Source organism: Theobroma cacao, chromosome 9 (assembly GCF_053813885.1).
Source record: "Theobroma cacao isolate CCN51 chromosome 9, ASM5381388v1, whole genome shotgun sequence".
Taxonomy (NCBI): Eukaryota; Viridiplantae; Streptophyta; class Magnoliopsida; order Malvales; family Malvaceae; genus Theobroma; species Theobroma cacao.
In genome coordinates, this window is record NC_142647.1 from 42,666,095 (window position 1) to 42,689,313 (window position 23,219).

The window sequence follows — 23,219 nt, forward strand, 5'->3', positions numbered from 1 at the left end:
AAAATAATAATAATGATAATCCAGTAAAACTTAAAATGCTGAAATATTCATTTCTAATCCTCCTAAATGTATTTCCCATGCAGAGGAGAAAAAAGATGACTTACACAAATTGCTGTACTATGGCCTCGATGCCCTAGTAAACTGACCATTCTCCAACCTTTCAAACGTGTAATGCTATAATCACATTTCAGATTCTGGCTTTTAAATTGATAAATTTGAACTTTTTGTGATGAACTAGAGGAAGCTTTAATATTTGAATATGATTATCATGTAAGTGGCCTCAGTGCATATACTTATTCTGCCATTTATTTTTTCTGCCAAGCAAAAAAATGCGTAAATTAAGTGCAACACATTGATTACTATATTGAAATCCAAAGTTGCATTCATGTATGTTACACAAAGTATTTCTGCATAATCTTATTAACTTTATTTGCTCAAACTCAAGATGAGTAATTTTCTTCTAATTTTATTTACAAATACAAAAATATACAAGTACCTTCCATTTAAGATGCTGAGTTAAAGCGCCCTACAGGAGCTTGGAGGGAAGATAGGTACTTAGCATCAGCCTTGTCAATCCCATTGAAAAGATAACTGAAGGGAGGCATTTCTATATACTTTCCAGAACCAGGAACAACTTTCAGCTCATCATCTTGCCAAACAACTCTTCCTCCAGCAATTGTTACTTCAACCTTTCCCTGAGAAACCATATCGAAACCTTTCAAAACCTAACATGGATGACAATGTTCGGAATGCATACATATGAAAATGAGTGCTTGGACCCAAGTGCATACACACAGAATATTGGATATAGATAATTGGAATGATTACACATGAAGGAATATTGGAGATATAAATAGATAGGAAAATTTGAGGGGAAGAGAAAGCAAACAGATAGGACCAAGTACCAGTGCTAACAGGACAAAAATCACAACTCAACATATCTTAGTTGATAAGGAGTGATCCTACACCTTATATAAAACCTTCTTTCGACTTGTAACAACTCAAACAGTTTCGGTAAATGTATTGTCATTTGGCAGTATCATTCTGATAAGCTGATGTTTGCGATCAAGATGTCAACCAAAATTGAACTTTCTGCTCATTATTTGATGTTGGACCAATTTAATACCTTAATTAGGTCGGAGTATTTTATTAATTAAATATATATTTCACTTGTTTAGTAGAAAATTCTTATCATGTACGAGTATTTTAAGTTCTAACTTGAGCTTCTTTACCGTTACGAAGCTTTTCTTTATAGATTATGAGTTGTTCAAAATTATTAGCATAGTAACCTCAATTTATGTGTCTTATGTTTACTATTTTCGATCCAAAGTCCTTGTAAAACAATAATTACTAAAGCTATATTTTTAAGCACTAAAATTATTTGAATTAATGAAGAAAACTTGTAAGAGATTTTTCAAAAATGGTGCCTTACTTTAGGATTTTGTTATGCCCTAACCATGGGTTAGGTTAGGTATGACTTCTAATTTTCTTCCTAATTATTTTCTTTTAATAAAACAATGCCAGCACCACTTCAGATAAAAAATAGGCCGTAAATAATTGTCTTTGAACCATAGAGAAAATTCAACTATCAAATCCCTAGCATAACCCAACTAAATGACCCTCAAAGTTAGCATTCCAAATATAGGTACCAATCACAGCACCCCCACAGCAACTATATGTCAAAACATTCTAACAAGTGAATTTTCCCATCCAATCTAGATCTTATATCACACAAAAAATTTACTGTTCATGTAGTTTTCCATATTGCCCTCTAATAACTCTAGACAATAACCTCCAAAACCTTAAACTATCTATCCAACATAAGTTGCTGATTTATTGTTCATGTATCCGAACCTTTTCAAGCTGTCCTACATCATAAGAACACCAGAAGAAGTGTATAATACACTTTTAGGATCTTTGAATGATTGTATATCAATTTTAACCAAACCTTGAAACACCATAAATTACTATCTTACATTTAACCGTAACAACACAAACTAGTGAACAACAAGGACAGTAAAATATTGAAGAAATAGGAATTGCTTGGAGAATGTTAAAAGATTATGTTTCCAAGAGAGTGAAAACTCCAAGAACAGGAAGCATAAATTAATCATCAAGACATGACTAACCAACTTTGCCTTTACAAGTGCAAGAACATATTCAATCAAACTAAACTAAAAAAGGCTCTTCTAGCATTATAATTGAAAACGAAAATGTGAATTATTGGTCACAGCAAATGGAATAAATTAAGAAGATTGAGATTACCTTTCCTTTCCTACCGTCAAAGACATTAGTATCAGTTCTAGAGTGGTGGGAGCTTGCCCTTATTTCAAAGCTCGAGTTAGGATTAAATATAATGATATCTGCATCAGATCCAGCAAGAATTGCCCCTTTTCTTGGATAGAGATTGAAGATCCTGGCACTGGAAAATCTTGGATATTAAAATTGGTTTCATATGCTTTGTATGCAGGCAGGTAAAAGCACATATTAAGTTATCAAAAACAGAATCAACAGATGTCCTTCTAATGACATGAATTGGAAAACAAAACAGACAAAGAGGTTATTGTAAACGAAAATTTTCCAATGAAATCATACCATTCAGTGCTTGTTATCCGGACATAATCAGTGACAGAAATTTGGCCAGATTCCTGGAAAATAAAGTCATATTTGAGAAAACAAATTATTATAGAAGATGACTCTAGATCCAATTGTTTAATTTTAAAAATTGAGGTAAAAGTCTACTAAAGCTTACCACCATCGTATCCCAAACCAGGTGCATCCTCTCCTCAATCCCTGATTGCCAAGAGTATCACAATGTGAGATGGCTTAAATAGCATGTCATTATAAGAGTGCCAATTCACAAATGCCAGGAACCGTTTTATATTACCATTGACACCGTTGGGAATTTTCCGGAAATCATCAATGCCAAAAGCTTTTTGTGTAGAATTAAAGACACAATGATCAGTTCCTACAAGCTGCAAGTAGTGAAAAAAAACCTTCAGAAAATCTCTTCAACCTTTGTCAATAGCAGTTCTTATGTCTCTTTAAGTATGTTTACAGTTGCTAACTAAATTCTACAGACTGACATTTGAGGCCCCATTGATCCTATATCTATCTATATGAAGGACAATCATGTATCAAAGGGGATTCTTATTTGTACAAATGGCTCTTCGGGCTCAGAACGAGCAAGAAGAAATTAAAGGTACTTCTTTGTCATTTGAGTTCTTCTGCCAGATCGGTAGAAGAATTATCACAAATCAAGTTGCCAAAAGGCTCATATCAGCAGGCTTCGGAAACCTTTTGATTTGATGGCCAAAGAAACTAGAATCCAGGAGTTTATATGGCCGCTAATGTCCCTAAAGTGAGGTATTTATTTTTTAACTACATAAATCAATGATGAAAGAGAGACCTGCAAAACTCCAGTTGAAAGGGCAGCTTGCAGAGCCTTGTCATGTCCTGATTCCCTTATAGGAGGACTCATGACATACCTGAAATGTGAGAAGAACATAACACCTCAAAATACTTCTATATTTGATTGAATATGATCAAAGAGAAAATGATGAGGTAAGGTTCTTGCTTTGCTGCAGTGATGAAGTCAGGATCCCAAAGCCCAGAATCATCAAGGACCAATCCAGAAACCACAGGCTCTCCAATAACCTTCTGCCCTGTAACAGAAAAAAAGTTATTAACCAATCCGGTTCACAAATCTACCTCCCACAAAGGTCATTACCAGTTATAGTCCCACCAAAGTATGGTTTGGAAGGGGGTGAACTGAAATGGTCCTTTCACTTTCCAAAAAAGTAGCCACTCTCAAAACTTGAAAAAAACAATCCTAGAAAGAAAACAATTTATCTATGTCCAAATTTTTTACAGCAAGTAGAATGACTTTTAACTCTCGAGAAAATTTTAAACAGAACATATAAAACATAATAAATTTTATTTCTCATATAGATAAGATTATTCAGACAAATTATGAATAGCAACACAAAGTTGCTCTAAACATCCTAGGCAAAAGAACCTGGGTTCAAGTAAAAATGGTCAGTTTATTAACTACAACGTCTGCAGGAATTATGACATTGCAGCGAAACACCCTCAGGGATTAAATTTTACTATATGACCAGTAAATAATTATTGGGTGCCATTACCCATGAAATCCTGACTTGCAGAATAGCATGTCAATTAACTTAACTTAAAAAATGATAGTTTTGAACAGACAACATTTTTTATATTTTTATACGGCACCATTTATATTGTCATAAACTCCTCCCTGAAGGATGTTTCCAAATTAAGTCTCCAAAATAGCTCTAACTGAGCATGATGGGAATCTTTACACCACCTCAAAGTATAGGAAATAGTTTATTCTGCTTAATTACAGGGACTTTAGGTTAATGAGTGCATAATTTCTATTTTCTACCCTTCTTCTTCTAGTCAAACCCTAATTCATTTAGTTACAGCACCTTAAAAGTATAGGTGGTCTCTGATAAGAGGCAGTCACCCCAAAACTAGCAGCAATATGCTACTCAGTCATGTGATAACCATATTTGATAAGACCTTGGTGATCCAAATCACTGATCACTAAGATATCAGATCAATGTCAAAGGAATAATAAAATGTGGAAATCTAAGATTAACAAGCCATGTAATGAAGATTACGGAACAAGTATGTCCTTATGTGACTTTGATTCCCATGTGATTGCATAATTCAATACCACACATGATAATCCAAGATCAGCAATAAGAATGATCTTGGATCACCATGGTAGTTGGATGATCAGAAAAATTCTGAAGGTGATACCAAGCAGTGCTATAATGTATGCACAGACCCCAGTATGTAGTTACCAACATGCATCAAAAGTTACATGCACAAAAGGAAAAGGAAAAGGAAATATGGGAAAATCATATTGTTTTGATAATTCATACTACTTTTTTGAAGGGTTTATTGTATGGTTACAAAAGCATCAAGTTATTTCTGCAGAAACCTTGCCAAACTAATTACTCATCACATGGATAACATAAAGAGATGTATCACGAAAATAGAATAAGATATTAGTGAACTTAAAACCTGACTTTCGAGCTTTAGCTATTTCTTCCATGGCATCAATGCTCATCACATGGACAACATAAAGAGGCGTATTCACAAACCTTGCCAAACGAATTGCTCGAGCAGTTGCCTCACCTTCTAGCTGCAAGGAGATTAAATGGGAAGGCTAAGTCATGAGTATAACATATGCTCAAAGGTGCACGGAATAAAGTATTCTCAAGGAAAAGAACAAATAAACAGAAAGAACCATCTATCTGATAAGAGTTTAGCCAATAATACACAAACAGCTTGATGCAATCTGCTAAAATAGTGAACATGTCTTTCAAAAAAAAAATAGTGAACATTGAGCCGTAATTTATCCTTTCTTAGACATTTAAGTTCCCTTTTTGAAAGGAAAGGGAGCAGATGCAAGTAGTTCTTGGCTCCTACTAGCTGTAATTACCTAATAATCTTGTAGGAAAAATATGGCAGAAAAGTACTACACAGATACATATCTCTAAGTGCACTCTAGGAGACTATGTTTCCCAATTACTACATGAATAAATAAAAGGATTAAAAGGGAAAAAAAAGTATGCATAAGTTTGATTAATCTCTGAAGTGGCATATCATTTGAAGTTCACCCTTTTGACATCCCAGTCACTGCTGATCTTTGCCATCAGTGGTTACGGTAGGAAAAAAAATCTTTCCCCACTTGTGATTGGAAATTATAATGAGATTCATTAAAAAGAGCAATGAAAATACAATCAGAAATGAAAATACAATCAGAGGCATTAAATGATCAAGAGAGATTAACCACTTACCAAGATTTAACAAACTGCCAAAAGTTTCAAAAAGCCAAAATTAAGACTAGCAACGTAGAATATGAAAGCAAGAGCAAGCACTACCAGCAGAAAAACCAAATTAACAAAATTAAAGAATGCATTTCAAGAATTACCACTGCAGGCCTAGAAAGGGCATGCCCTTCTGGACCAGTAATACCAAGCTCAATCATTCTCTTCTGTCCCTCAAATACAGCGTCTCCATTTTCAGCATGGACCATAGCCAAGGCACCAAGAGACTTACACCTCTTCAGTCCTTGCAGTAGAAGCTCATCATTTATCATGAGAGACCCTTTGTATGCCATGAAAAACTTGAAAGAGTTGATGCCTATAAGTTGTAAAAATTACATCAGTACACTACTAGATTTCATTCAGCTATCTACTACAAATTTTGTAATAAGTACAGATTATGAAGTCTGAAATAAAGAATCTTACCTTTCTCGTTAACCATTATTTCCATTTCCCTTGAAACTGATTCATCCCATTTTGTGATTGCCATATGGAAACCATAATCCATACAAGATTTCTTTGCTTTCCTTTCATAGGCTTCAAAACCTGCTACCAAGCTACCATTAACTGGTATAACAAAGTCAATATGCATTGTTGTTCCACCTGCTAATGCTGCAGCCTGACCACTAAAGAAGTCATCGATCGTCTCAGTACCCATAAACTCCATAGCTAGGTGCGTGTGAGGATCAATTCCTCCTGTTAACATTACAGAGCTAGTGAAGTGGTGGAACATAACAAGACATCTTTAGCTACTGTGGTTTCAGGAAATCTGGAAATAACTTCACAAAGCCCTTGATGAGGTCAAAATTAACCAACACAAAGCAATTATGTATTTAAGTATGATATTAAAAATTCATGTAGATATTATGCTACAAAGAAAGGAATACATTGACAGAAATGAACGCCCTAAAAAATATATAACATAAACAATATCATGAGAGGCAAGAATACAACGTTATAAGCTGACCAAGATTCATTACATGCCAAAAAGAAACAATATAATGAATATGAAAGTTCTACATGATAAATTGTTACATTTGTATACATATATTAGACTCATCAACTATGTAGGCCCACATCCTCCATAAGTACAAGTCTAAAATTAACAAATCTTGTTCCGGTGCCACATGAAAAGTTACTTTTTAGACAGATAGATTCATGTTTTAGAGGATTTGTAATTCTTTTTTTAGAGAGAGAGAGAGAGAGAGAGATAGAATAGGAAATATGAATACAATAATCAGAAAAAATAACGGAAGAGCCTGTTCCTCGCATTTAGTTTCCAGAAAATTCAATTAATTGAAATGACATAAAATGCACAGAAATTGATGTTACATAATTAATCTTCTTCAAACATCTTCTTAAAGCTTTTTAGAGCACATCTCTTGTTATTTGCTTCAATTATATCCACAGTTAAAAATTCCACAAAAAGTCAAAAACCTATCATTTAGTCATGGTACAAGGAGATAACCTGGCATGATGTATTTTCCAGTGGCATCAAGCAAGGTAACATCATCCCCAACCTGCAAAAACAGTTCAGAATATATATAGAATCATAAACCACAATCATAAATTTAAACATGAAGAGCAAACAACAGCATAAATTATAGTAAGAACTTTGCTTGGGAACATTTCTAAACTCACTTCAAAATAATAGTTAATTAGCTTGCATTTATGCAATGAAAAAGCAGCATTAGATTTCACAATAATTTCTAATAGTTTGAAAATCGCTCAGAAGATGTAACAACTTACAATAACAAAATCATAAGCAGTGCAACATGTCCTTTGTAAAGAATTGAAAAAAGCAGGTTCAAGTCTGTAATTGAAATGACCAATCTCACTACAGTATTTCACAAATCTGCATTTGCTAATGTAAATGCATGATCATCTTACCTTGATATTAGGCTTGACAGCAACAATAACGCCATCTTCCACATAAACATCAGCTATCTCCTGCTGGTGAGCATTCACAACGGTTCCTCCCTTAATCAACAGCTTTGACGACGACGATGATGGCGAAATCCCACACGTTGACTCACGATATCCAATCCCAGCATCACAAAACTGCTCCAAGTTCAACACATACGCGATCACTTTAATCAATTTTGTCACACTTAGACTTATTTGTTAGTTAAATAATAAATTAAAGTAAAACAATTAAACGGGAAGTCTATCCAAATCATCCTGAAAGCTTTAGTATAAATCAAAATTTCTTTCTGTTTTTTTCAATAGTATCCCAAATTCTTTTATCTACTTGCCAAAAAAGGAAGAATTATACAGCAGTCATTTCTTCAACGTAATCACAATAAATAAAAGCTTATTGATTTGTGTTACATCTTAAGTTCTTCAATATTATTCACTTTAAAGTTAATGAAATGAAGAGAAAAATCGAAGTACCTGGTTTGACTGCGATCGGGGAAAAGAGGCGAAGAGAAGAAGAAAAGAGAGTAAAAGCAGAGAAATTAAGGAATGAGCCATGAAATCGAAATCTGTGGAGCTGAGGCTAAGCTCACTTCACTCTTGCAGTTGTGTAGATAGAATGGACAAATATCACCGGCCCGCTTGACTTTGAGCGCGGTTCCCATCAGATTCCGTCTCTGTTTTGATTTTCCAAATCCATGGGGAGAGGCTACCGTGTTTTATTGGGGATCCAAACTTTATGTGAAGGTCCAATAAGATTTTTTTAAAAAAAAAAATAGCATCTCCAATAAACTAAAAAAACTTTTCTGTAGTGAGTTAATGTGATGTTGCCATGATGACTGTGTTCCTAAATATCCATAGTAAGTGAAGGTGTTTTTTCAAACGTGTCCTTTTCATGATTTTCAATAAATATTTTTCCCCTTAACTGCTTTTAAGTAACGGTTTCTGTTTGGTGTGTGCATATATATATATATATATATATTTAATTACTAAAATCCATTACTTATACGAATATATGTAAAGGTTGCCCACATCAATTTATTGAAAAAGGTTGTCCAAAGAACACGCAAGTATACGGTCTTCCATGTTTAGTTCCAAAAAGCAGTCATGAGTCATGTTTCTTCTCCATGTACCTTAACAATGAGACTATGAGCTTGCTTGCTTGCTTGCTTTCTAGCTCACAAGAAGATATGTGCTAGTCTAATCTTTGAATAATATATATTTTTTGCTTAAAGCTGGTCAAAACTCAAACTTAGAAGAAAAATGACCCTAATGTTTTAAGCCAAAGTAAAGCTAGAAGCATTTCTGCAGAATCTTCCGCTTGTCGGATGCCGACAGACTCTCAACCAAAAGCAACGCTAGGTGAAGAAGCTACTCGATTTCTCAAACAAGTTTCATCATAGAAATGCCAAATGCAGATTTCAAGCAGCCTGAGTCGCATCGCCAGTCCATTCTTTTCTGACTAAAGCAAAATAGGTAACAAAAATTATGACACCTTCAAACGCAGAGTCAACTTTCATCTATGAACTTATACAACAGGGAATGAAAAGAAGTAATTCAGGTACAGTTATTGTGCTACATAATCTGGAAAAATATAATAGTTTTAACATCCTGAATATGAATTTCAAACATAACTCGATATAACTTATTAACTCATACTGAGCTTGCATTTTTCCTAGTGTACACTGCCAAATTCATAGATTAACAGGCTCTGAATTTCAAACAAATCCGCAACACAGGTGGACTCTCACATATTCCCCAGAAAAATATAAAAGAAATATAAATTTTAGAAAATTGCAGGTCTTAGTGCACTTATATGACTAAATATAAATAAAATGGAAAACTCAATGCCCGCATTAACTGCCACATCAATCATCAACCTCTGCTTTAATCTCTCTCTGCAGCTCATCTTTGTAGTCTTCAAAAGTACCAGGAAAAGTGGTCACAGTCCCATTGTCTACTACCCAAATTTGACTCTTTTCTTCATCCTCACATACCCGTGATATGAGCCTAGAGTCATGACTTACCAGGACAACTCCACCAGTAAACTCGTCTAGTGCATCAGCCAGAGCATCTATGCTTTGCATATCCAAATGGTTTGTAGGTTCATCCAAAAGCAGTATGTGAGGTTTTGACATGGAAATTGAAGTAAAAACAACTCGAGCTTTCTGCCCTCCAGATAATTTTGCAATTGGTGTGAGGTGATTATGGCTGGGAAGTCCAAATTTCCCAAGTTTTGCCCGGACAGCCTCCTGCTTGCTAAGTCCCTCTTGATCTGGATGAAGACGAAGAAGATACTGTACCGGTGTCTCCTCCATAGTCAGTAGATCTACAAAGTGTTGTGAATACCTCCCAACCCTCAACTTCTGACTCCTTCGTACTTCACCCTCTGTTGCAACTAGATCACCAGCAATAAGGTTCAGAAGAGTAGATTTACCAGCTCCATTAGGCCCAACAATGGCTACCCGAGTCCCCATATCAATACCCAAATCAACATCTGAGAGCCTGAAATCCTTCCGATTAGGATAACTGAAGCTTACATTTATTATCTGTAAAAGTGGCGGCGTTAGTTCAGTAGGCTCAGGGAAGTGGAACTCCACACTGTAATCTCTCCACTTCTTCGGGGCCTCAGCTGGAGGCTCATCCTCATCAATCTTGCCCTTTCCCTTGTTCTTGGCCGCTTCTTTTGCAGCTGCAAACTTAGCTCGATCTTTTACCTTGTCCTGCTGAACTCGGTTCCCTGACCTTTTTGCTGCTTTTACCTGCTTCTCATAAATTTCAAACTTCTTATTCATCTCTTTACGACGCTGTTCATACCCTGATTCAAAATCATCAAAGTTTCCTCGGTAGAACTGGAGCTTGAAATCATGGAGATGAATAATTTCTGTGCAAACTGAATTAAGAAAATCTCGGTCATGAGAAACAACCACCAATGTTTTCTTCCAACGGCATAGATATTCCTCCAACCAAAGAACAGCCCTAAGATCAAGGTGGTTAGTTGGCTCATCCAATAACAAAAGTGTTGGTTGCACAAAAAGTGCCCTAGCCAGTGATATTCTCATCCTCCAGCCACCACTAAATGACCGAGTAGGACGACCCTGCATTTCTTTGGTGAAACCTAAACCAGCAAGAATCTTTGATGCCTGAGCTTCAGCAGCATCTGAACCCAAGATCTGCAACTTTTCATACAGTTCTGCGAGCCTTTCTCCTGCATCATCCCCATTCAGATCACTGCCATCCTCTCCTCCAGGAGCAGAAGATGAATTTTGCAAAACTGTGACTTCTTCTCGAAGCCTTACTAGCTCTTCATTTGCAGAGACAACCGCCTGAAGGGCACTTCTATCATCACCAACCACCTCCTGTTCAACCAAGAGCACATCAATATTTTTCGGCACTGGAATCTTCCTCCAAGCAAGAAGCTTTAACAAGGTAGACTTTCCCATCCCATTTGGTCCAACCAAACCATATCTTTTACCATGAGATATCTTAACTGAGGTATTCTTTAGAAGCTCTTTCCCACGAGCTGACACAGAGAAATTATCTATGGTTATATCTTTGACGTTAGCATCTGCTTCATCATCACCATCAAGGACAGAAGCCCTACTACCAATTACCACCGTGAAAGCATCATGATCATCTTTAAGGGCCTCCTGTTTTGCCTGCTCGGCAGCTTGGGCAGCAAGCATTTCCTTCTTTTCACGTTTCTTCTGTTCCTTTTCGCTTATGGAGGTATCAAGTTGCTTAAAGGCCTGCCTCTGGTGCCTGTTGGACAGAGTTTGCTCTTCCTCAGAGGCATAATCTTCCTCCTCCTCATCTGACGGTGGGAGATCAATCCCATCAGTGTAAGATGAAACCTTTGGACCCTTCGCCTTGGGTTTAGCAGAAGTAGCAGTCAAAGAGGATGCACCCTTCTTCGTTTTATCAGGTTTCTGGTCCATGCTAGCAAGCATGGCTGAAACAGAGATTTTCTCTCTTTTCACATCTTTGCTGCTTCCCTTAACTTTTGCAGTTGCACCACTCTCCTCTTGTTTTTTCTTTCCCATTGCAACAATTACCCTGCTCAAATCAACATGAATAAAAAAATTTAGTAATTAAGGTCCGTTTGGCTGTTTCTTGGTTATTGTTTTTATGCCTTCTACTATTTGCCTTTTGGTTCCACAAAAGTTGCTAAAAGGCAAAAGCAATTAATAAAAAGCAAAATCATATTTGATTAGAATTGAATAAATACGTATACAAATGAACCCAGAGCTGTTAATTAATTTATGTTTGTTGGGCAGTTTCTCTCTTTCTTTCTAGTATGGCCTGTACGATATTTCACTAGGAAAAGTACAAGAAGAAAAATCCAAACTTCAATCATTCAAATGTTATAATCTTATTATATAGTTGCCAAAACAATCACACGCCCTTCAAAGCTTATATAATCTTTTTATTTGATACTATCAGATTGATTAAGAAAATCCCTAAATCTTTATAGCTTTGAGGACAACTTTAAAGTACTCCTAATTAGCATAAAAATCACAAAGTCTCCTCATTTACATCTAAGTATCTGATTACATTCCACTGCTGAAAGGTTCAGTGCAATTAATTTTATTTCTAGAGTAGTTGAATATGAAACTCCACAACCAGAATACATACATCTGTAGGTTTCATTGAAGTATTAGATCATATAATACTCAATTAATTTAAATAAAGCCCTAACTAGGTTTTACAAAACCCTAAGCTACAATCAAAACTCTGTTTTGGTTTCAAATCTTTCAATATTATCATAGTTTTCAAAGAACTACCAAGAATTAAATTAAATTAAATTAAATTGCCTAAATTCCTTTCTGAGCAGCCAAACAACATATATCTTAAAAGAGACTCTAAATTTCCGGAATCAAAAAAAAAATTAAAAAGAAAAAAGAAGAAATAAATTGATTGAAGAAGTTCAATTAGAGGTCTAAATCATCGCAACATAGAGAAAATAAAACAGCTGCGTTCTTAGTTACACACCTATTAGCTGAATCGAAGTAACAGAAGAGAAGAGAAAACCGAATCGACTATTCAAAATCTGAAGAGAAAAACGGAATATAAAACCAAAACGGAGAAGATGAGAGCTTCGCAATAATAAATTGATAACAGTGAGATACGTAAAACCTAGTAGATATTTATCGGGCAAGAGGTTTTTTTCTCTTTCTTTCTTTCTTTCCTCTCTTGGTAGGAGAAAGAAAGAGACAGAGAGAGAGAGAGGACCCACCTTTTCAATTTAAATTAAAAAGGTGAGGCCCAACTACCTGAAAAAAGTCAGGCAGGCCCAAACTCATTCTAAATTTCCCAAACTAGTTCCAGTTGCTCAATTAGGCCCAAAGTTTAAATTTCTCTGTATTTTTTAATAATTTTTATAAATTTTTATGTAGGAGGTTCATATTTTCAACCCATAAAATATACTTATTCGATGCTTATAAACTTAAAATTCATTTTATTTCTTACCAATATGAGATCCATGATATTTTGTTATATTCAATTATGTAACATCCACACTGCGCTAATACTTTCTAGTAAAACATGTTTTATTTTCTTTTGTTCACTAAAAGCATAATTAAACCAAACCGACTCGATACAATGACAAGTTTAATCTCAAACTCTCTTAAAGATTTCGAATTTTAAGTATTATCCAACTCTATTTTCAAATGAAATTCATTTAAGCTAATAAGTTGCTCGAGTTAGTATAAAAAAAATTTTGAATTTTATTTAGACAAATTATTTAAGAAAGTAATAATAAATGAGTCAAATTCAAATATTTTCAAATCCAAGTAGTTCGAGAGTAACTTTTAACTCATTCACATCTCTATGTAAGACCTTTGTCAATGCTAATATTCTATTTATTAATTTTAAATAAATAAATACCTGTCTCTGGCTTCAGTAATTAAGCATAAATAATGATTGTTTGTTTTTTTCAAAATTGCAAATAGCAATAATGCTATCATTCTCCTTTATTCGGATGACAATCATCCTATCATTCTGTTATTTAAATTAATACACTTGGATTTCCTATTTTTCTCTAATCACTAGAATCCATGATGTCTCTTATCTCTCGCCAACAATCATTTACCCTTTCGGTTCCTCTTTTTCACCTCCACTTGCATACAGAGGGATCATGATGCACACTTGGGAAAGAAGATTAATCATACAAAAGCAACTTTCTCCTTCCTCTTTTGACTGTATTCCTGACAGTTGGGGAGGGCCTGACTTGCTCTGGCAATAATGATGATTAATGCCGATCAGCAGTTGATTATAACATTCTAGCTGGAAGGTTATGCCAAGGCACTGGAGGAACCAGATGGTGACCAAGCATAGACTAGCAACCCCAGAACAAGAACGACTGCTCCTGCAACAAAACCAGTTGGAAGCGAGGATGCAACACCGAGATAGGGTAGCGGGAGCGTGAACACATAGACTGAAATAGGCACTGCCATGCAGATTCCATAATAAAATTTCAGTCATACAAACCAGCGACAGATTCTTATATAATTTATACGCATTTGTGGAAGAGAAAGGCTCTTTTTTAGAGTGGCATTCTGGCATTTATGCTTGGCAAATCAGATTTATTAAATTAACTTCTAACACTTGAGCACTATTAAAATGGTTGGCATGCTGCAAGCTTCAGGTTCTAATCTTGCCACTAAAATCTTGGCAGTACCCACTTGTGCATGCTTAAGTTTAAAACCAACATATATATATAGACGTAGACACAGACCCAAACATATAGGTCAAGTGGAGCTTTGACCAAATCCCTGCAACCAAGAAAACGATATTGAAAAGGGATTACAGAGGAAAATAAAGACATACCTGAAAAAGTAGATGCAAGTGAAGAAACCACAGCTGATGATATCTTTAGGAGATGCAGCAATGATATGTTAAAACCCATGTTGACAATAACAAACAGCAATGGCAGTAGTGGTGCACCATCACATCCTGTAGCCGATGAAATTCCAAAGTAACTAAATCAATCACTTGCTCCATTAAAGACACAATCTAGTCACAGCACAAGGTTATGTGAAAATAGAATGGTTAATCTGAATGGCAAGCCAACTTTATAGGTATCAAATAGAACTTCGATCAATTCTTTCTTTCTTATGCATGTGTGACAATATCCCCCTTTCCTGATCTTGGGTTTTGTCTCTTTATCATAGATTTCTACTTAAGAAGTTCATCGGTGCAATAGGCTACCATTACTGATACTACAAGTCACATTTTTATCATTCTCAAAACCTCTATATTTCCACAGGTGCTACTTTTATGTCAAACAAGACACATTTGTTCCTTACCTTTATAAAGATTTTTTATTCAAATTTGGTATTTCTAAAGTGTTTAGTCTACAGTATCTTTTTCTATCTCAGCCAAGCTCTGATGATGAGCAACCTTTACCTCTATATAAGTGTGCCCATCAGTCCGGATCCAAGTCCTCTAGTAGTGCAAGAATCTATTAAAATTTTCTAAAATATGTCTCTATTTCTTACATCATTATGACACATGCAGTTTATGGGCAGATTCATGGCACACTATGCCTTCCCATTTGAAATACAATTGTTGTCTACACTGCTAAGAATGGAATCTGTAGACCTTTACAACAAATAGTAGATAATAAAACAATTATGGCTTACCACTTGATATGGTACCACTAATGTTCAAGAAGCAAGCTGCACCATCTTTAAGATAGTTTGGAAGCTGACTAAATGGAATGCCCCAAAGTTTCGATAAAAAGGGTAGAAGTAGGCAAATGAACAATGCCTGCACTAAACATGGTACAATCACATTAACATTCAACCAAGACATACAAAAGACCATTAAAAAGGAGACTGTAAATAAAAATTGACACAGAACCAAAAATTGTAGTTCAGTACAAGGTACTTACTTGAAATGCAGATCCATAGGAATTTACAACAAATAGATCTACAGAACCACACTGCAATAAATGCAAGATAACAATCTTTAATACAATGCATGAACTCACAGAAATATTTCTCAGCTTTTTATGTTCAATTTGACCAACAAGATATAGGAAATATTCCAACAGTAAACATCATACTTCTAATCGCTCTGCAGCGTTTAAAAAGATTACCTCCTGCAAATGAATAAAATATCACCTGTTATATGAAAGCATTACAATAGAACTTGGGAATAATTAGATTTCAGTAAGAAAGCCAACAACCTTCAGCACAGTATCAGCTGCTTGCAACAAAAAAGAAACTATCATCAATAGACTCCAAAATATGCCAGCCTCCTTCAATGAAAAACCACTGCCAGATCCACTGCAGAAGAAAACACAGGCAATAAGTCTTATTCTCAATTTCGTTTATAGGAACAATCGTTATGAGCAAACTGGTAGGTCACACATTATAACAAGGTAGTGACTGTGTCTCAAATCACCACCATTGCAACAAATAAAAGTATATCTGCATTATCTGAATTTAACATAAATAATGTCAGCAACTATAATGCAGATTTGTCTTCAAAATTAGTAGATTCACATGGGAAATTACACTAAACCAATATGAATTACTTATCATGCTAAAAGAAAAATATTGACTAGTTTAGCTGACCTTACAAATGGATGAAGTAGTCAACATCGACACTACCAGGAAATATCATCTTAAATACTTCTTTTTCTCACATTTTTAACATAATCAGATTAATTCTCTTGTCAAATTAATACAACAACACTTTGCCCTCAAACTGATTCAAGCCTTCAAGAATACATTTGCCAATCAGTAATGAACAATTCAATTTACCATTAAAAATGAAAAGCTATTCAGACAGCTATAATAATTGGATTACAAGCCCAAACAGAGGCCTGCAACTTCCAAGGTTGCCATACAAGAAGACAACTGAGAATGCTCATATGTCTAAAATTTCATTTCTACTCCTAAAACATTCAGAGCAATAACTTGTCAATTAGTGTTTTTGTTTATTCTGCTTTAATCATCTTAAAGGTGCTTCAAAGCCTCAAGTTTTATACCAAACTTTCTCCATGCAGCTATACCAATAAGACTATGCTACTTTTCATGAGACTTACTGCAATTAAAATTCACTAAGAAAAGGCAACATTATTCTATCTATTAAGTTTTAAAACTCTAAATCAAATTCTCTTGCCTAGAGAATTTGGCTCTCATTCCGTTTCAGGGCCCTCTACAAACCAGGTAGTTTGAGGGGACGTCTCGAAAGTGAAACTGCAACAACAAAATTCATAGATGTATCAATCTAAGATTAGGATTTGAAACAGTTATAAGTTACCTTGCTACAGTTATAATTACACCAACAGCTACAAGAAAGCATCCAACTAGTTGATTTACTCTATATCTCCTCCCAAGAAAAATAATGGACAGGAGAATTTGCCACACAAGAAATGTCTGCAGAAGTCATAGACCAAAGTAACTAATCAGTGCTTATGCATAAAAATGTTTAGTGTCACAAGCTCTAATGAGCTTGACAACAAATTTCTAAATTGAAATCTGTAAAAGGGAACTCATCAGATTATGGGAGACCTAGGTCAACTATTCTTTAGATGAATATGAAATGGAAACACATCTTCCTCCTTCAGCTTTTATGTTTCTAGCCAATAACTTTGGAGAGGTTCTGAATTATGTGATAGTTGAGCTCATCCTGCTACATTCTTTCTAAAATCCTCAAGTAAAAATTTAGAGCTTAAAAACCCTTACAAATAGAAAAAGCAACCAGCAGATTTGTTCTGCTTTGTCACATGTATACATGGTTGTTTTTAAGTTTATTTTAGCTATTATTTCTCTCAAAACCTTCCTAATCACCGTCTTCTTTTCCTGTTCTCTCACTGAGGCAGAGAGGAAATATCGGCCTTCAGATCAAGAACTTTTGGCTTTAGCAGTTCATAGTTGAAAGCAACATTTTTGGCCCAATAAAGGCACTAGTGCTTTAGTAAAATTGAGGTTGCATTTGATGTTGAACATAAATGTTTTTTACCTGAGACAAAATTGGAATAGATGCCCCAGATAGAATTGCTGAACAAAGATTGAGAAAAATGAAAATTAGAATTAAAAAATAAGTAGCTAAAAAAAATAATAAAACAATATAAACTCTATTATTTACTCCCTACAAATCATGTTTACTTCAACATGAATTAAGAAGAAAATAAATATAGGGAACTACTTTCACACAGGGTGATACAAGTCTGAAAGCCATCAAGTTAAAGGCATTTCTCAATTATGTGAATTTTTCAGTGAAAAACTGATGTTTACAAATACAAAAGAGTATATTCTGAGGAAAGTGAAGAGCTACAACCAACAAACAGAAATGTTCAAATAATATTAAGAAATCAGCATGGACTGTTTAGAATTTTGAAAACTCTAATATCTCACTTCTAACACCTACATTAGTACAGGACTGTATCTTCCAAGATGCTAAAGACCCCAACCAAAAAGAGATCTCATCTCAAAAAGTAACAAAATCAATGGATGAGAAGTCATTTTATAAAGAAAAACATATTCCAATATCACCATAAAAAGATGTCCTAGAAATTTAATTGTGTGAAGTAGACAACATGCAAAGACATTAGAGCACAGGCTAACCTCCAGCTGCCATTCCAGTCGCAGCAGCAAGAGCCTCCAAAAGGCCAACAGCAAGAAATGGAGCTTTTGGCATGGAAAGCATCTCATCTGTAACTATACCGGCATGATATCGGAGAAACAATATGGAAAAGTATACAAGTACATACCTGGAAAACAACAAATCAAGAGTGAGAGAGGTAGGGCTTTTCACATAATTTACTCAATACTTCTTCAAAATTCTAACATAGTTGCATATACCAGTATCACATTTAAAACTTATAAACTATGTACCAAAAATAATTTAAAACTTATAACCCTTTTAAAAAAATTAATAACAAAATACTGTGTCTGCTAGTGTGTGTAAAATAAATAAATAAAGGATCAATATATAACATTTAGAATGTATAAAATAGTCTAACAATATAAATTCAAATTTGAGTACTAAATATATAGAAATTGATAATATAACAATGTGTATGCATGTGTGTGTAAATGTTTATATAAATGATAAATATGTATCATTTAAAATATATAAAATAGTCTAACAATATAAATTCAAATTTGGGTCCTACATATATATGTTTGTGTATAATTCTTGAATGTCAGAATTGATAACTATATTGAGGTTTCGGTAATATAGATATAGATATAAAGACAATATCTAAAATATTTTAATATTTTAATATTAAAATATTAGTATGAATAGTGACCATTTTATGAAGATAAACTGAGACCCACAAAACACTAGTGTATCAAAGTTGTTGAAGTTATTTAATATCATTATTCATTGATATAATTGTTATTGCCCTACATACACTTATAAATTCATTTTAAAATAATTAGAAAAAGCTTTTAATTTAAAACTATGTTTTCTTTTCATTACAAACTGTGATGTGGACAAACAAAAAAATACTCAGAACTACAATTCAGAAGAAGTTAATAAAAAAGACTACTCATGCATGAAAAATAAGTGACTAGTTTCAATAAAAGTCTAAATAGTTATTTGAGATTAAGTAGTATAAGGTATAGACACTGTTATATTTGCTCAAAAACAAAATAAACACTGCTATATATATTAAACGCCTCAAAGGAAAAGGCTGATCCAAGACCACAAACCAAAATCAAAGACGAAAGCCACTCTAGATGGGGCAGTGTCTAACATAAAGGTAAAGGTGCCACCTTGTCCCACCACAAGTCTAATAAGTCCAGGTAATGATATCATATCAATCCCTTTTTCAATAAATGGAAATCAATGTGTGGTGCTGCACTACCATCTTTTGTTCCTTCTCTCCTTTGTATTTGACTAATTATACCATCTCTCCCCTATGGATCTCATTCCATTTGAACCCACCACTTGTAAAGGTCAATATGACCAAATTATTTCCTTTTCAAGTCTATTTTGTTCTTTTTTTTTTTTTTTTTGGATTAATTTTCTCCTATCAACTTTCGTATTTAAATGCGATAAGAAGATTAGGAATTAGAAACTTTTGATATTCCACAAAAGATGCTACAAAAAGATTATAAGCTTATTCTAAGATAATATTCTAAATAAATCAAAGATGATCTGATCAAAATCACATGCATAAATCATATTAGTTTCACATGATTAAAGATTTCAAACTTAGAGAACCAGCTAAAAGTAGTGTAACATTTTCCTTATGCACAAACCAAAGCCATGTGCAAGCAAGGTCAATCATGCAAACCCGTGCCACTCTATAGCTTTACACATAATTTAAATTATAAAGCTAAATTCATCATTGCTCTTTCAGAGAATATTCCCTACTCAAGTTAAGTGGGTACAAAAGGCAAAATCACAAATATTTCCCCTAAAGTCTTTAAGTAACGATTGATGGTCACTGAACTAACATTCTAGATTATTTAATTCGACAATATCTCTTGGAATAAAAATGCGCAATGCAAACTAGCTAAAGCTCAAACACTTTTCTTTTATCAAAGCAAAAGCTTAGACTAAAATGATCTAATTAATTATTAACATATACATATATATATATATATATTAATTACTAAGATATTACTAATTCAGTAATGACATTGTTTTTTATATTCGAATATTTCAAGATTTTAACAGACAAAATTGATAGATACCATTCAACACAAAGTAAATTCTTAGTATAACAGTAAAAGAGTTGGTACAATGGTGTAGTAGTAGTAGTAGTAGTAAAAAAAAAAGAAGAAAAAAATGAGAGGATATTTTGTTTGGGGGAAAATAAGACATGGGATATTGAAAAGTTAGATGACTCGGGAACAGTGATTTGGGCACTAGAGGACAATTAGACTAGTTTAACACTCCATTATAGTTTTTGGCTGCTTCTCCCTGCGCAAGCAGCCAAGTTTGGCTATAAATGTTCGTTATTTTCAGGTGAGATTATTCCAGCCGATTTTTTTTTTTTATTAAAGATTCTCTCTACTCCTATAGGTATCCAAAATAAATAAATGTAAAAATTTTTCCCTATAAAACATATTACTATAAATTTGATTTACACAGTACTACCAATTGCCATCTGAAAAAAGAAATGCCGAAATATTATATATTTTATATAAGTAAAAAATTATTTTAAATAAATATTTAACTATTTATTGCAAATTAATAAAAACACGTACCATATTTTCTGAAACGGAACCCGTTTTTTGGACAAATTTCCCAAACAGAAAGTTATTTTCAGTAATTGCTGTCAATACTCAAACTGGCGAAGAGGAAAACACAAACCAGAAAAAAAAAAAACAAAAACATGTTTTTCACATGTTCTGTTGTTCAAAAAATTCTTAAGCATCGGACATCCGCGACAGGGATAGGCCTTTAGAAAAGAAGAAATTTTTTCGTTAAATTTTTACCACTACTGGCATACCTAATAAAACACAACTACTAACGTGGAAGCAGCAAACGAAGCTCTGGCAGAAGCACAACTTAGAAAAAGAAAAGTCAAAAAACACGAGCACACTAAACAAGAAACAACAATTTGAAAGAAAAGACAAATTAATATTAACAGAGTTTTTGAGTACCCGAATGTGGCGAGCTGAGCCAGAAAGAAGGGGTAATGCTTAAGAGGAACCAAAGCCAGCTTATACAGCACCCGGTTCCCCACTCCTAACACCACCGTTACCCCCGCTGCAACCACCACCTCCACCGCCCGGTTCCTCTCTCTCCTCCCAGTCTCCACCGTCCGATCTCCCACCCTTTGATTCCCCACCAAATACGAGCACGGCCCTGGCCCTGCTCCGGGTCCCGCCTTCTTCGCGCCATCTCCACCTTCCGATCTTCCTACCGGCCCCACCGCCTCCACTCTCCAACACTTTCTCAAACGCAGGACGATTCTAACCGGCCGCTGATTCATGCAGGGCCGAGGAGGGATGAGGGGAATGTTGGATGCCGTTGGTTTTATCTTCGGCGGTTGAACCGGAATGTTGGGCAACGTTTGACCGGCCGTTAAGCGGTGGTAACATGACGTCATGTCGACTGATTTGATTTGAAATAAAGAAATTAAATGTGAAAAAAAGAATGACTATGGGGAAAAAAAATTCACAAGAGAACGAAGGAGACTTCAGAGAGATTAATCAATTTGGTGAACTTTGAAGAGGCGTTTGAGAGAGAGAGAGGGAAATGGTATTATATAAACTATGAAGACTGACATGAAATGTCATATTGTTGTCAAATCGAAGTTCTCTTCTGCAATTCTTTTACTATTTACCTGTACTTTAGTGTTTTGTCCCTTTATTTTGTTACCGTACTAACTTGTTTCATGTAAATGGAAACTTAGATCATCAACAATTAATAAACTAATGATCTGTAAATCTTTATTTTTGTGTTATTTATCCCTACAACGGATTGTTGCGTTGTGCATGAATCCACTTGGCATGTGTTTGACTTACTTGTTTTGCTTTTTTTTTTTTTGACAAATTTGTTTTGCATTTGAGAATCAAAGATTAATTCCGTTTAAAAAACACAAGAATCAAAGTTTAATTGGATTGTTGAGGTGAATTTAATCACTAGTCACCCATGTTTGATATAAAGAACTATCCAACTTAAATAACTAATAATTGGCACAATCAGTTTTGTAGTCACGAGCTGTGACGAAATACGACCAATTTCACGTCAACCCGGGTTGTGCCATACGCTGCGCAGTCCGTTATCGATTATACGTATACTTCTAGTTTTGGTCTGGGCTTTTCAGAGTAAGCTTAACCGTTGGATTAGAATTTTTGCCCGCCTTCCATCCTCCATCTTATGAATCTCACGCTTCCAAACCAAGCCAAGCCTACACGGAAAACGGAAAAGATATTATAATTTTCTATATCCTTCTCATATCAAATTTGAGATAGCGAAAGAAACAACTTTTTATCCACCCTTTTTTGTCTACCGAAAACAAGTAATGTTCAAGACAAAACTTATGGAAATAAATTTTAACTCTAAGATTAGGTTTAAGTATAAAAAGATAAAAATACTCTTTATTTTATATTTATATATATATATATATATGATTATTTGTTTTTATTTTATATTTTTTAAAATATTAATAATTTATACTTTATTTAAAATATTAATAATTGGTCATTTAATTATTAATATTTTATATTTTAATCATTATTTTTTAAAATATTATTATTTTATTTATAATTTAAATGTTATTATGATTATTTATTTTTATTTTATTTTTAAAATATTAATTTTTATAATTTATTTAAAATATTCATAATTTAGAATTTATATATTAATATTAATTATAATTTAATAATTAATATTTTAAAATATTAATATTTAATTTATAATTTAAATGTTATTATGATTATTTATTTTTATTTTATTTTATTTTTTAAATATTAATAATTTATAATAAATTTAAAATATTAACAATTGATC

At 34.0% G+C, this 23,219-nt stretch overlaps 3 protein-coding genes across 4 annotated transcripts; all 3 read right to left on the bottom strand.

Annotated features, from left to right (window-relative positions):
- Window positions 1-338: 338 nt before the first annotated feature.
- Window positions 339-8,444, bottom strand: PYD2 (pyrimidine 2). Its single transcript, XM_018128143.2, has 13 exons — window positions 8,262-8,444; window positions 7,758-7,928; window positions 7,336-7,387; window positions 6,294-6,563; window positions 5,975-6,186; window positions 5,062-5,182; window positions 3,578-3,665; window positions 3,410-3,488; window positions 2,888-2,975; window positions 2,753-2,793; window positions 2,596-2,648; window positions 2,266-2,422; window positions 339-695 (listed from the first exon to the last, which is right to left on the bottom strand). The coding sequence occupies exons 1-13, from the start codon at window positions 8,340-8,342 to the stop codon at window positions 504-506; spliced, it is 1,605 nt and encodes a 534-aa protein (XP_017983632.2). The 5' UTR covers window positions 8,343-8,444; the 3' UTR covers window positions 339-503.
- A 958-nt stretch (window positions 8,445-9,402) lies between these two features.
- Window positions 9,403-12,993, bottom strand: ABCF4 (general control non-repressible 4). Its single transcript, XM_007015199.3, has 2 exons — window positions 12,777-12,993; window positions 9,403-11,840 (listed from the first exon to the last, which is right to left on the bottom strand). Exon 2 carries the CDS (start codon window positions 11,825-11,827, stop codon window positions 9,653-9,655), a length of 2,175 nt encoding a protein of 724 aa, XP_007015261.3. The 5' UTR covers window positions 11,828-11,840; window positions 12,777-12,993; the 3' UTR covers window positions 9,403-9,652.
- A 696-nt stretch (window positions 12,994-13,689) lies between these two features.
- On the bottom strand, window positions 13,690-22,018 carry CLT1 (CRT (chloroquine-resistance transporter)-like transporter 1). Of its 2 annotated transcripts, XM_018128369.2 has the most exons (10): window positions 21,365-22,017; window positions 18,365-18,510; window positions 17,760-17,797; window positions 17,058-17,173; window positions 15,976-16,075; window positions 15,853-15,888; window positions 15,679-15,729; window positions 15,428-15,554; window positions 14,613-14,738; window positions 13,690-14,232 (listed from the first exon to the last, which is right to left on the bottom strand). In XM_018128369.2, the coding sequence occupies exons 1-10, from the start codon at window positions 21,811-21,813 to the stop codon at window positions 14,078-14,080; spliced, it is 1,344 nt and encodes a 447-aa protein (XP_017983858.2). In that variant the 5' UTR covers window positions 21,814-22,017; the 3' UTR covers window positions 13,690-14,077. The 2 variants fall into 2 exon arrangements, with proteins under 2 accessions (XP_017983858.2, XP_017983859.2); XM_018128370.2 differs by lacking the exon at window positions 15,853-15,888 and having other exon boundaries at window positions 15,679-15,731; window positions 15,975-16,075; window positions 21,365-22,018.
- Between the last annotated feature and the right edge of the window lie 1,201 nt (window positions 22,019-23,219).

Excerpts from the sequence above, each read along its gene's own strand:
- CLT1 (XM_018128369.2), bottom strand. The coding sequence starts at position 21,813 with ATGACGTCATGTTACCACCGCTTAACGGCCGGTCAAACGTTGCCCAAC. Across the intron at positions 17,798-18,364 it reads GACTGGAATGGCAGCTGGAG|CAATTCTATCTGGGGCATCT; the intron begins GTTAGCCTGTGC and ends ATCTTTGTTCAG. Across the intron at positions 15,555-15,678 it reads CCTATGGATCTGCATTTCAA|GCATTGTTCATTTGCCTACT; the intron begins GTAAGTACCTTG and ends TGTTTAGTGCAG.
- PYD2 (XM_018128143.2), bottom strand. The coding sequence starts at position 8,342 with ATGGCTCATTCCTTAATTTCTCTGCTTTTACTCTCTTTTCTTCTTCTC. Across the intron at positions 2,976-3,409 it reads TTTCAACTGGAGTTTTGCAG|CTTGTAGGAACTGATCATTG; the intron begins GTCTCTCTTTCA and ends CACTACTTGCAG. Across the intron at positions 2,649-2,752 it reads TGGTTTGGGATACGATGGTG|GAATCTGGCCAAATTTCTGT; the intron begins GTAAGCTTTAGT and ends TTTATTTTCCAG.
- ABCF4 (XM_007015199.3), bottom strand. The coding sequence starts at position 11,827 with ATGGGAAAGAAAAAACAAGAGGAGAGTGGTGCAACTGCAAAAGTTAAG.